This window comes from Streptopelia decaocto (genome assembly GCF_964273445.1).
Source record: "Streptopelia decaocto genome assembly, chromosome: 4".
Classification (NCBI taxonomy): Eukaryota; Metazoa; Chordata; class Aves; order Columbiformes; family Columbidae; genus Streptopelia; species Streptopelia decaocto.
The window spans coordinates 75,848,313-75,862,051 of record NC_138658.1 but is presented as its reverse complement, the minus strand read 5'-3'; the positions used below and the strand labels follow the sequence as shown (position 1 = coordinate 75,862,051).

Below are 13,739 nucleotides of genomic sequence, written 5' to 3'. Positions count from 1 at the left end.
AACTTAGTATCTGTGTTTTTTTCCTTGGTTACTTCTCTGTTATCACAAATACTCATTCTCTGTGAGCATCCTAAAGTGATTTGAGGTCAGGATACGAACAGTATGCGGGTGTTTGCCTTCGAATGTAATAGAAACAGAGGCGCTTTGTGTGGAAAAGCTGGTGATACGTTACAGCTTTTCTTGTGCACTCTCTTACCAATCCTACTCAAAATGCAACTTTGCAGTAGATTTTGTGTATAATGTGCTTGTTTCATTATAGAAACACTGAGTTGCTCTTTGTGTGTGACGTACACCGTCACTTTTTGAACCAATTTGCTCAAATACTGCTCTGTGTATTTGAATATATACTTGTCATAGGAAGTGTAACCTATTTGGTGCCTCTTCCAGTGTTTTTCCTGGTGTTTGCGTTAATACTTCCACCTTCATGTCAAGGTTTTGATGATACTGTTTGCGGTATTTGTTAATTATTCTTCTGCTGTATTTAAAGTATGAAAACCAAGAGGAAACTCCTCTTTCTAAAATGATGCATATCTGTGTCATTGCATAAACACAATTACAGTTCCACACTGTCTGTGCTTAAGTGTCATTTGTGTTTAGACTTAAGATTTTATCAAGACAGAGAACCCGATGTGTGTGCAATTGTCGTAGCTCATTTCTAGTCCTCAAGTCGCCCCTGTTCTTGTCTGTTCCCTGTTTTTTAGGTGGTTATCACCATTATAACTGGTCTTCCTGGATGCCGCTGCAGTGATCTGTGTGGCTTTCTTGTCACTTTTAACAAGGAGCATGGAAGGTATATTTATATCTATTTATAACAATAAAGTCAGAAATTCTATTCTATGATTCAATGATTCTATGAAATATTACGAGCAACCTTAAGTAGTTCTCCACAGCAGACTAGAGTATATTATTCCAGTTCCATTATTTCAGATATTTCATTTAACTGTGCTACGCCCGGTAGGTTTTCCCATAGATTTTAGACATTTAGACAAGAAAAATAGCCCAGGAGATTTCTTTGTCATTATTCCATATTAAGAATATCACAAGTATCGCTGTAGATCTCTGACGTGTGTCTGGAACAATCGCTGATGCTACAAACTGTTAAAAATAATCTTAAAAGGGCCAAATGAATCCTGCCTTGGAAGTCATCAGAAGTGGGGAGGAGGTTCCATTTGTTGCCTTGTGATAGTGAGTCTAAAATGTATTTTTCTTGCAGAAAAGACTGCACTGACAGTCCTTCCTACACCATTGTTTTTAATCTGACCTGGTTTCTATTCTGCAATAGCAGGAGGTATATTCAGGGCTTCTATTGCATGGCAGTAAGATAAATCTACTGTAGGAATTTGCCGTTCTCGGTGTTGATTTAGCGTCTGGACAATCAAAAAATAAATTCTCGTCCTTTTAAATCTTACAGCCAAACACCTTCGCATTTAATCTTTGTGATGTTCTGCAGTGGTTTTTGTTTATTACTTTTGACTCAGTGTCTTGATATTAGCAAGTTAATGCAGAACCGTTTTGTGGTTCTGTTTTTAGGGCAAAGATGCAAGGTGACTTCTGAATGGTCTGTAATAATACATTTAATCATGTTTTCCTGCAAATATCATAATTATTTTATTTTTGCAGTGAAATATTTTCATGCCCTGAGTCACTTGAATTGGATTGGTATTATTTTTGTTGTACTTCATTGCTAACAAAGATCACAATTACTCTAACAATGAAGAAGCTGTCGACCATTGTTTTATTAAAGACAACAAAAGAGAAAACCCCACAAAACCTTTTGGCAGCCACGTGAAGAATGTGCTTGTGCTGGAGATAATAGAAAACCAAGCACATCCCTCTTCTCCATGTGGTGTGAGAGCTGTGGAATCTCAGGGGTTGCCCAATAGATATTTTTGGTCATCGGTTCAAAATAGAAAGAAAACAGGAAAGTGATGTCATAGAACACTAACTTGTTGTTTTCTGTTGCTTAGGTGGATAGTTTATCGGCAAACCCTGGACAGCCCGGAGTGTTTCAGCGCAGCCCATTTCCAGCGTTACCTCTCCAGTGTCCTGGAGGCTCAGCACAACCTCAGCGTCCGGCAGTCCAACTACACTAAAAAGAACAAGCGGCTCTTGGTGGTCTTGCAAGGGTAAGTGTTTGAAACAGTTTGAACTGTCACATAAAATAAGGAATTTTCTGTTCCCTTCCCACTTCCGGGGAGTTTTTAATCTTTCCCATCACTCTGTAGCAGTCGTGAAGCGTGGTGCTCTGTGAATTCTATTTTACATATGTATCTGGAAAAATGGGCTGATTCCAGTGGGATGAAGTTTAACAAGGCCAAGTGCCGGGTCCTGCACTTTGGCCACAACAACCCCCTGCAGCGCTCCAGGCTGGCACAGAGTGGCTGGAGAGCAGTCGGGCAGAAAGGGACCTGGGGGTGCTAATGGACAGAAGCTCAACATGAGCCAACAGTGTGCCCAGGTGGCCAAAAAGGCCAATGGGATCCTGTCCTGTATCCAAACCAGCGTGGTCAGCAGGACAAGGGCAGTGATCCTTCCCCTGTGCTCTGCATTGGGGAGGCCACACCTGGAGTATTGTGTTCAGTTCTGGGCCCCTCAGCTCAGGAAAGAGATTGAAGTGCTGGAGCGGGTCCAGAGAAGAGCAACAAGACTGGGGAAGGGACCTGAACACAAGCCCTATGGGGAGAGGCTGAGGGAGCTGGGCTTGTTTAGTCTGGAGAAGAGGAGGCTCAGAGGTGAGCTCAGCACTCTCTAGAACTACCTGAAGGGCAGTTCTAGCCAGGGGGGGATTGGGCTCTTCTCCCGGGCATCAGCAATAGGACAAGGGGCCATGGGCTTCAACTGTGCCAGGGGAAATTGAGGCTGGAGATGAGAAAGCAATTCTGTGCAGAGAGAGTGGTCAGGCATTGGAATGGCTGCCCAGGGAGGTGCTGGACTCACCGGCCCTGGAGGTTTTGAAACTGAGATTGGCCATGGCACTTAGTGCCATGATCTAGTCAATGGGCTGGAGTTGGACCGAGGGTTGGACTTGATGATCTCTGAGGTCTTTTCCAACCCAGTCGATTCTGTGATTCTGTGTGATCTGCAACCTGTTAATTTTATTGCTTGACACTCTGTTGAAACAATGGTATCCAATGTTTCCTTCAGTGAAAGGAAACTACATTTGGTTCCTCTTCCCTGTTTAGGAGCCTGACTGTTATTTTTGGCTTCTCAAAAGAAGTTTTCTTGCCCTTTCCAGCTGCATTTTAGACTCGTGTTAAATGGCACTTTATTTATTGGTGCAGCTGTGTGTGGTTGGTTTTATTTCCCCTCTGGGTAGGTCCGAGACAGAGATATTTGTCCTTCAAAGGCTGGATGGGCATCTTCATGCTGGTTTTCTGTCTTTGAAGACCAGTGTTGTACTGGTTGTCTTGAAAGATGTAGATTTAGGTGGGGGCAACAGAGCAGAGACAGCTTGAGATTGTGTTGCAAGTTGTGCTCTGGAGCTGCAGATTAATATTACAGAATATTATGTGATATGATGATGATGATTATCATCATCATCCTCCTCATCGTCATCTTAATATATAGAGGGAGCGTAGCATGTTTTAGTCCGTTAGTACACAAATGAATTATTCCTCCTTTTTCCCCAACAGACCTGTGTCTTGCTGCTAACAAATCAAAAAAACCCCATGGAATAAATGCACCACCTCGTAGAGAACGTGGAAAAGCGCGTTAGCCGAGTTCTCGTCCTGCCTTTCATGTATTATTTTCTTTGAAAGTTTGCTAAAAGGTTGAAATTGTTTTGATGAAAACTGTGGGTGGAGCAGCTCCCCGTTTCTTTCAGGGGAAGATCTATTGTCTTTAAGGCATTAGATGACTGGGCGTCTTTTGGTAAATTTTAATTAGAGTTGGCTCAGAATATAGATTAATTGTAGAAAGTGTGATATGGTGTGACATAAAGACTATAATCACTAAGGGCATATATATGGAGCTTAGCGTTTTCATTATGACCCATTCTGATAGAAGAAAATCATGCTTTTTAGCACTATGTTAGTCACATTATTTATTTTTCTTAAAGTTAGTAGGAGCGGTTCAAATCAAGTGATGTGCAAAATGATGTTCTGGTAGCAACACTGTCTTTGGAATGACCAATTATAGCTTTTCCGTTCTTTCTGGGTAGCTGAGTGTTGATATAGACAGCATTAAAGTAGCTGGAGTTCTCCGGATAATCCATTAATTTGATGGCTGACAGTACAGTTTGGAGAGGAGATTGGAACTGGCTGAGAAGTAAAGATGTGCAGTGAAAACTCAGGTTCACCCAAACGTTGCTACCATACAGAAGTATAATTGAGCAGTGTCTGGAGTACTGATAAATAATCAAAGTGTTAATTATAGAAGCACGTTTAAATTGGAATGCTGATAAGCAGCAAGTGTTGCATTTTAAGTAATTTTTCTTTACTTAGTGCTTAATATGCTTTGGGAGTAGGCATAACGTGTTTTTATTACTTTATGCTTTTTGTGCATCCTAAAAGCCGGACTTTACAGTTGCTCCTTGCGAAGTTTATACCGCTTTTCTCTGTAGTTTTCAATAATTTATTTCTAATAAATGACCATGAGCCAGCACTGGGCCCTTGTGGCCAGGAAGGCCAATGGTACCTGGGGTGGGTTAGAAGGGGGTGGTCAGTAGGTCAGAGAGGTTCTCCTGCCCCTCTGCTCTGCCCTGGGGAGAGCACACCTGGAATCTTGTGTCCAGTTGTGGCCCCTCAGTTCCAGCAGGACAGGGAACTGCTGGAGAGAGTCCAGCGCAGCCACCAAGATGCTGCAGGGAGTGGAGCATCTCCCGTGTGAGGAAAGGCTGAGGGAGCTGGGGCTCTGGAGCTGGACAAGAGGACACTGAGGGGGGACTCATTCATGGGGATCAATATGGAAAGGGGGAGTGTCAGGAGGATGGAGCCAGGCTCTTCTCGGTGACAACCAATGATAGGACAAGGGGCATTGGGTTCAAACTGGAACACAGGAGGTTCCACTTAAATTTGAGAAGAAACTTGTTGGGGGTGAGGGTGGCAGAGCCTGGCCCAGGCTGCCCAGGGGGGTTGTGGAGTCTCCTTCTGTGCAGACATTCCAACCCGCCTGGACACCTTCCTGTGTAACCTCATCTGGGTGTTCCTGCTCCATGGGGGGATTGCACTGGATGAGCTTTCCAGGCCCCTTCTGACCCCTGACATTCTGGGATTCTGTGATTCTGTAATGTTACAGTCAGCTTAACTTGTCTGGGTTTGCCAAGACTTGAACCACTTTATTAGTATTTTGGTAGGCTCTTTTAGAAATCTGACATTCTACAAGCAATTGACTTCTCACTAGATGTTGAAATACATCATTCTGTTTCTCTGAAACTGTATTTCATTGTGTTTTCTTACAGATATACTGATGTTATTGATGTCGTGCAGGCTCTGCAAACTCATCCTGACCCAGATGTGAAGTCTTCTTTCACCATTGGAGCAGTTAATACTTGTGTAGAGCCACTGAGTTGCTATATGGAACATAGGTATAATTTGAAATATTTTTACAGGTTTGAAAATAGATATGTGAGTTTTATGAGATCACTTTTAAATTAATTAGAGAATGGCTAAATGCCATTGAGCTGTCTTCAGTCTCATAAAACTCCTAGGTAATCCAGCTTGGATGAACTTTGAAGTGGTGTTTGGTTTATAAGGATGACACTTGGTTTCCACTGGGTATATAATTATATGTAATATTAATAAAATTTAGCTTGTGGGAGAATAAACAGAGATTGTCATTAGCATGCTGCTTAAATATATGTGCTCTGGCTAAGGACTTTGTAAAAAACGGACAGTCAACCGTCCTCTCGTGCTTTTTAAGTCATTCTTTTTCTTACCATCTTTTTATAAGTCCGTCTAAAAATTGAGACTTGCATCTCAGTTTGGGTTATTGATTATGCCACTGCTTTTGGATATGAAGACTTTGCAGATCTAAAATACAGAGCTTACGGGAAACAGCCCCAAGTGTAGTGGAAGAGAATGACAAAGCACGGAAGCAAAACCATTGCAAGTATTAAAATCTGATATCCTGGGTTACTGCAAACACAGGGTGGGGAGGAAACGGTAGCAAAGCCAAGTCACTGACATTTTAAAATCCTGTGGTTTGGTTGCTGTTTCATAGTATTTGTGTGTGTTCCACACTTTAACCAACATGGAACTAATTTCATAGACCTATCTGTAAAATTGTAATACTTAAATTTTGCAGTTATGCCTTGCAGATGATTCGATGAAAGTTAAAGCAGGTACAGTTTTCAGAGTTCTTAGCATTGCTGCTGTTTGTGATAAAACTGTGTCACAGCTTAGAGGTGAATGCCCAATCATTCTATAAATCACAATCCTTCCACTTCCTCACTGTTTTTAAAACACAAACCAATATACTTCTTGTGCTTTGCACTAGTCAGTAAATAGACATTCTTACTGCTTCTTTTTGTCTCCATGACAAAGACTGTAAATTAATAATCAAGACTACACAAAATATCAGTGATTTGATGCCGGAATGCTGTTTAAACTTGTTCTTTCCATAATTATAGAAAAGACAATTCCATTTCTAGAGGTTTTTTTAAACTTACGTGTTCCTGATCATGGCGTTGAGCAGTATTTATAGCAGCAGGAGCCTGCAATCCTTTGACTAACATTGTTTGTCTCCTGAAGTGCAGCAGCAATTGAAGGAAGAGGTTTAGCCGGTGCCGTAGACTCTTTGTGTCTCGCTTTGAAGTTTCTCCTGATAAGAACTTACCGAGTAGCCACGTGCTGCCAGTGACGAGGCTTTCGCTTGGGAAGCTTTGACAATTTTGCTTTTAATGTCCAACGTGAAACTTTTGCAGTCAAGAAAATCCAAACGGTTCCATGTCTCAAAGTTTGTTACTGCAGAGATCTGGCTCTTTCGTGAGCTGAGAATGAAGCTTTTCTCCATATTGAAGGGGGATGGGTGAAGTACTATCTCTGGAGCTTTTGTGTGCATGATAAAGCTCATAAAAATAATTGTTGCTTGTCTGACACATTACCAGAAATTGGTGTGATATATACAGAAAGCATTACGGACATACAGTTCTTCCATGAAGAGCCACCACCGTGTTTGGAAGGCAGAATTCTTTAGGACAAGCTTAAAATTCCTATTGTTTCTATAGGAATTAAAGCAATGTTGAAGCCTTCCTGACTTCTGAGAATACAGAAGAAATCATGTGGTGGGAATTAGCTTTTAAATCCATTAAAGAATTAAAACCATCTCCAAAACTCATTTTTGGGGAAGAACTCCTGAAAGACACAACCTGTGGGGATGTTCCAGTTGTGTGGGCTGAAGAAAGGAAACATGAAAATGGTTTGGATAATAAGACGCTAGCTGTCATTGTCTAAATGAATGTAAATGCTTTACTTAAATAATAATAATAATGTCTCTTCTTAATATATTAACTTCTGTTTTGTTTTTTTTTTTCCTAGGCTGCTTTTTCCGAAGTTTTTGGACCAGTGTTCACAAGGTATGTGTCCCTTTTCTTGACTTTGAGCTATACAGAACAGTAGCTGATCCATACGGCCAAAGAAATACACTGTAAATGCGTGTAGTCAAAGGTTTGTGATAAATTCTTGGAGGTAAGAACCATCTGTGCAGAACAATCTCTGCCTACATTATTAAACATCATAAGCGCCTAGAGAAGATATAATGTGGATCATGAGGCATTATGGTTTTCCTCATCTGGAGGCTGGGTTTCCTAAGACCAGGAGTTAAACTGCTTATCTTGAACTGTAGTCACTCATGTTAATTTAGGAGCAAAATTAGATTTGAGTTCCATCACCTTTCCGCTATTATAGACAGGGAAGAATGAACTTGTCACCGTGTTTTTCATATCCTCTTCTGCCATGTGAGTGATCCTTGCAGGGTTTGTTTGACGTTGCAGCAGATGAAAACGTTCACTTGCACAACTGTTTCTTACCTATATATTTAATTTTATATCCTGAATCTGAAACGCATCGTCCTCCGTGTCAGGCTCAGAACTTAGAGCAGCTGTTGACGTGAAAGCGTTACCATCCATCCTGACCTAGTAAATTTGGCTATAGCACCTTTACAGTTGTTTTTAACAGATGTACAACTGATTTACAACATTAAGACCAGTACACGTGGTGTGTGTATATATGAGAACAGTTCTCTACTGTCGGATAATCTTTATTTTAGGCACACTATAAGCTCAGTCTTAAATTGGACAGACCAAAGACAGTTGAGATTTTTCTTTAAGTCACTGTCAGACCACAGTTACCGCATCGTGACTTTCTGATCTTACACTGCTGTCTTCCCAAATGAACTGCAGGACTCTAATTTTGCTTATAATTACTAAAATAGTTGTCAAAGTAGGATGCTGCGCTTTTCTCATGGCTATTTAGGCTGTAGTGCTCTGTTTGTTGCCAGAATTATGCCGCCTCTTATCCATATGTGGAGGGAGCCCAAAAGAACGAAATCTGAAAGAATGAAGTTGTGAACAAACGGGAAAGCATGGAGGTGCTATTATAAAAAGCCAGTATTTTATTTTTATTTGGAAAAAAATGTTGGTGCTACAAATTGGTGAACTGAACAATAGACTATAGCCATGGGCAACAAGGATGATGGAGTGGAGCATCTCCCGTGTGAGGAAAGGCTGAGGGAGCTGGGGCTCTGGAGCTGGACAAGAGGACACTGAGGGGGGACTCATTCATGTTTACAGATATATAAAGGGGGAGTGTCAGGAGGATGGAGCCAGGCTCTTCTCGGTGACCACCAATGGTAGGACAAGGGGCAATGGGTGCAAACTGGAACACAAGAGGTTCCACTTAAATTTGAGAAGAAACTTCTTCCTGGTGAGTGTGGCAGAGCCTGGCCCAGGCTGCCCAGGGAGATTGTGGAGTCTCCTTCTGTGCAGACATTCCAACCCGCCTGGACACCTTCCTGTGTAACCTCATCTGGGTGTTCCTGCTCCATGGGGGGATTGCACTGGATGAGCTTTCCAGGGCCCTTCCAACCCCTGACATTCTGGGATTCTGTGAAATTTAAGAGAGCAGGAGAATGACAAAATTAAGACTATAATGAAATATTAATAACTGTTGAGCAGTTAAGAGTGCAAGCATACATTTTTATTTCATGACAAAATTAAAAACAAAGCTCAAACCTGTTATTTTTTTAAGTACATTTGTACAGACCTGATTGGGTGAGAATTTGTTGTTTGAGGAGGAACTAGAAAATGCTGAAGACAAGCACAGCTGATTTTCCTATGGCCCAATCACTGAAAGAAGGAAAAATACCAGAGGATAGAAGAATATTCTGGCAGCCAATGTTTCTGCATGTTGCAACATTTTGTCATCTAGTTTTGAGATACAAAACATGACATTAGATAGCCTAGAGGTCTGTTCGTGTGAAGCAAATTGTTTCACAGGAATAGGGACAGTTTTTTGTGTAAAAGGTTTTAGAAGGAAAAGTGTGCTTGGAACTGAGATGCGGTGCAGTCTCACACTTCCCAGCCAAATTCCCAGCAGAATTGTATAATTATTTGCTTCTACATAACTGAGACTTTGGTTTTGGCTCAACAATAGCAATATTTAACGAGACATTCTCTTTGCTGAGATATTAATCCTATTTTTCTGTCGTGCAGCCCAGGATCATTATTTGTGTTATTGTAGCATCAGTGGGCCAAGACTGGGGATTGTACAAATATGAAAGCAGAAACTTGCAGTACGGGTGTAAGAAAAGATGAATATGGATATAGGCAAGTAGGAATTCATTAGACTTTTGGATGCTCACCTTGTCCACGTAATTACCTTCCAGATTTGGGGAGTGAGTGGGGTTAACTGCTCTCCAGGTTTGTTGTGTGGCTTTCTCTGTGATCGGAGGGCACTGTGCACGTTAGCGATACGGCATCATTTTACATGGGTGATGCTTTCTGCTTGGAAAATCACAGAACTAACAGAAAAGGATGAGGATCAGAGAGAACAGATGAAGCCTTGAGCAAAGTGACCATCATTAGCAGTTTTGTTTTGTCTCTCCCTTGCGTGCTTGTTTGAACTTAAAATATATATATATATATATCTTGCTGCCATCTGTGTGCTGTAATTTCATTCTGTCTCCTTCCAAATATACCTTTTTATTTCTTGCATAGAAGCTGTAAGATGACACCCTACCAGTCTAAGTGCACGTTGGCATCTCTTGTGTTGTATATGAAGTTGTTTTACAGATTAAGACGCCGCCATTGTTAAATATGCCCATTCTATGTTCAGGAGCAAAGAGGGTCCATTATTTCTGTAAAGCATACAGACTTTTAATCTATCCCTGTTTCTTCCTCATTCTTTAGACATGAGGAAGAGATTTTTGACACCAGGGGTGGTAAAACACTGTCCCAGGTTGGCCAGAGAGGTGGCGGATGAACCATCCCTGGAGACATCCCAGGCCAGGCTGGACGGGGCTCTGAGCAACCTGAGCTGGTGAAGATGTCCCTGCTCATGGCAGGGGGGGCACTGGGGGGCTGGGAAGGTCCCTTCAACCCAAACTATTCTATAATTCTTTATTGCTTCTATTATACATGCTATGCCCCAGGCTGCAAAAGTTTTCTTTTCTTTAGATGGATGTATTAATAAGAAATTAAACAAAACTGGGTGGTCTTTAAAATGCAATAGAAAGGGAGATGGCAGTGACAATTCAAAAGGTCAAAACGCTTTCTTACTGAAGCTGTGTGGGCATCTTCAGTGCTCAGAAAGTTACTTTTCCTCTGGATTCCAGTACCTGTGGGTCAGTCCAGTGTCACGGACTGTTGCCTCCTAACCCAGGGCCAATTTTTACATGATGCTGGCACCTACAGGATTTATGCCAGAGCTCACAGGGTCCCCCCGGGCTCTGAGCAGGCTCCGCTACTTCAAGGCTGCGTGGGAGTTTACAGGCAGGAGTGACAGCTGGTGCCCAACACTATTCCCCTTAGACAAGCGCAAATGAAGCGGAGATTGATGGGGAAAGGGGATGGGTGAGGAGCATGAGACAAGATGCACAGGGCTCCGATTTGCGAGATATTTCATTCTTCAATCTTTCTTAATTTTAAGCTTTGGCAGGTTCGTCTTTGACAATCACTTCTCTCCAAGGCACAGTGCTTATAACTAATGTATGTTTTATAGCATTTATATTATACAGCCTTTTTATTGTTCTGTGCCAACTTCAGAGGAATTACAACTGTTTTAATTAAACTTGACTTTTATATCAATATCAAGTTTGGGATTATTAAGAAAAAAAACCCCACCACTATGCATAGCGCACCCACAGTGTGGTGGCTGTTGATTGGCTTATTTGTACTTTTCATCTTAATTGCATGATCTACATAATAATTTCAAGCATGCGTGTGACTTTAAGTTTTTAAATGTGTACTCCCCTCCAGTCTCTCTGAAGAGTAACTGTGTGTTGGAGAAAACTTAAATCTTTCTGAAGCTGAAGTGGAAGTAGAAACGTCTGTGTAAAGATGCCTCTGCAAGGATTCATGTGCTTTAAAGACTCAGGAATCCCTGTAGGCAGCAGATGACGGTGTGAGCTTCATATTCTGCTTTAAATAGTGCTGAGCTGGGGGCAGGGAAACGCATCCTGGTTCAATCATTTAAGGATAGTCAAGAGTTTCTTTGTCTGTACTTGGAAAGGGTCTGAAATGAGCTGCAAAGCTTGAGCGAAGAACTAACGTTCCTAAGGCATTCGGGACAGCAGTGACATCCCAGGGCGTCAGTCTCAGGGGAACTGGGCTGAAATTCATTCTGCTGTAACATCTTGATATAACTGGAAAGCAGAAACACTGAAATGAGTGTGGTGATAAGTGCGCTATGTCGTCTCGTGTTCTTTTCCTTAATGAGGATCCTCCCGGTGCCCATTGCGATGGTCAGTGTGTTATTTCTGATTCCCTTCGGAGGCATCTGCTGTAGCAGCACTTGGTTCTGATTTAACACAGAACTCGTCTCGTAGCTGGCAGGACAGCAGGTGTAACGTGATGGCTGTGTTGTCACCAGCAGATCTGGGACAGGTTTTGCTTGACAACAGGAGCCGTTTCTGCTGCAAAGCGGAGGGATCCTGTTAGGCCTGGGAAAGGATTTGTTTTTCTGGTGACACAGCTGAGTCTTTTTGGGAGTTGGGGCTTGGGACAAACAGTTACCTCATTGTTTGTTACCTTTCTTGATGCCTTGTGGGTTCAGACTTCTCTTGTTTTCGGAAGCAGCAGCAGAGTCCAAACCTTTTTTTACCTATTTATCTTTCTACACGTTGAATTCGCCAAGAGGCTTTAAACATTATTATATTTGGTTAAACTACTCCTTCTCAAATTGATTCTTGTGTGAATTTATTCTTTTAATTAGTTGATTCTTTTGATTAACTGAGTCTAAATGACCTCTGTTACACAACCTAATTGAAAGAGAAATATCTTGCCCTGGTGTAGCTTGTTTTGCCATAGCATCTTTTCCCCAGTAGTCCAGTCATCCTCAGTGACCGGTGCTGTACCGGTAGGCTCATGTTTTTAATTTTTAATAATATTTTCACTAATTCATTAGAACCCCCAGATTACAGGATCCTGCCTCCTTCCCTTTGAGTCATTCCAGTGACTTGTAAGGTTTGGCTCCTTTAGGATGTGTCATTCACGCACATCTATGGGTTGTGACAAATAAGGGGTGTCTGTGCTGGCTGCCCTCTAGATGCAAAGTAATTAGTTAATGATAATTCTGCCTTTGGTTGTTCCACAGCGTCAAGTTAGGTTGGCTTCTGGGTAGGCAAAAGAGGAAAGGTTCTTTGCTTGGGTTTTTCTTGTGCCCAGGGGGCCAAGAAGGCCAATGGTGTCCTGTCCTGTATCCAAACCAGCGTGGTCAGCAGGACAAGGGCAGTGATCCTTCCCCTGTGCTCTGCATTGGGGAGGCCACACCTGGAGTATTGTGTTCAGTTCTGGGCCCCTCAGGTCAGGAAAGACATTGAAGTGCTGGAGCGTGTCCAGAGAAGAGCAACAAGACTGGGGAAGGGACTTGAACACAAGCCCTATGGGGAGAGGCTGAGGGAGCTGGGCTTGTTTAGTCTGGAGAAGAGGAGGCTCTCAGAGGTGAGCTCAGCACTCTCTAGAACTACCTGAAGGGCAGTTCTAGCCAGGTGGGGATTGGGCTCTTCTCCCAGGCATCAGCAATAGGACAAGGGGCCATGGGCTTCAGCTCTGCCAGGGGAAATTGAGGCTGGAGATGAGAAAGCAATTCTGTGCAGAGAGAGTGGTCAGGATTGGAATGGCTGCCCAGGGAGGTGCTGGACTCACCGGCCCTGGAGGTTTTTAAACTGAGATTGGCCATGGCACTTAGTGCCATGATCTAGTAAACGGACTGGAGTTGGACCAAGGGTTGGACTGGATGATCTCTGAGGTCTTTTCCAACACAGTCGATTCTGTGATTCTTTTTGTTTACCTTTTTTTTTCCTCTGATAACTTTAATGTAGTAAAATGGAAGGAAAATGAGAGAAGAATGGCTGTTATATCATTTAACTGTGAATTAGCCACTGGTGCATACCTGACGTGTAAATTATCCTCTGAATTCCTTACACAGGACTGGTGAGTAACGTGGTTTTCACAAGTCACGCGACAGATCAGAAGCATCCGCTGCTTGTGCAGCTGCAGAGCCTCATCCGAGCGGCAAATCCGGCTGTTTCCTTCATCCTGGCTGAGAACGGGATTGTGACAAGGTAACGTTCGTCATGGCCAG

At 42.5% G+C, this 13,739-nt stretch overlaps 1 protein-coding gene across 1 annotated transcript in view; it reads left to right on the top strand.

Moving 5' to 3' along the window:
- The window catches only part of DNAAF9 (dynein axonemal assembly factor 9), an 81,590-nt gene that overhangs the window by 52,868 nt on the left and 14,983 nt on the right, over nt 1–13,739 (top strand). The window contains exons 26-30 of the mRNA XM_082050374.1: nt 702–790; nt 1,968–2,126; nt 5,399–5,524; nt 7,476–7,513; nt 13,584–13,719. Of these exons, the coding sequence (XP_081906500.1) occupies nt 702–790; nt 1,968–2,126; nt 5,399–5,524; nt 7,476–7,513; nt 13,584–13,719 (548 nt within the window). The remainder of the gene's footprint in view (nt 1–701; nt 791–1,967; nt 2,127–5,398; nt 5,525–7,475; nt 7,514–13,583; nt 13,720–13,739) is intronic.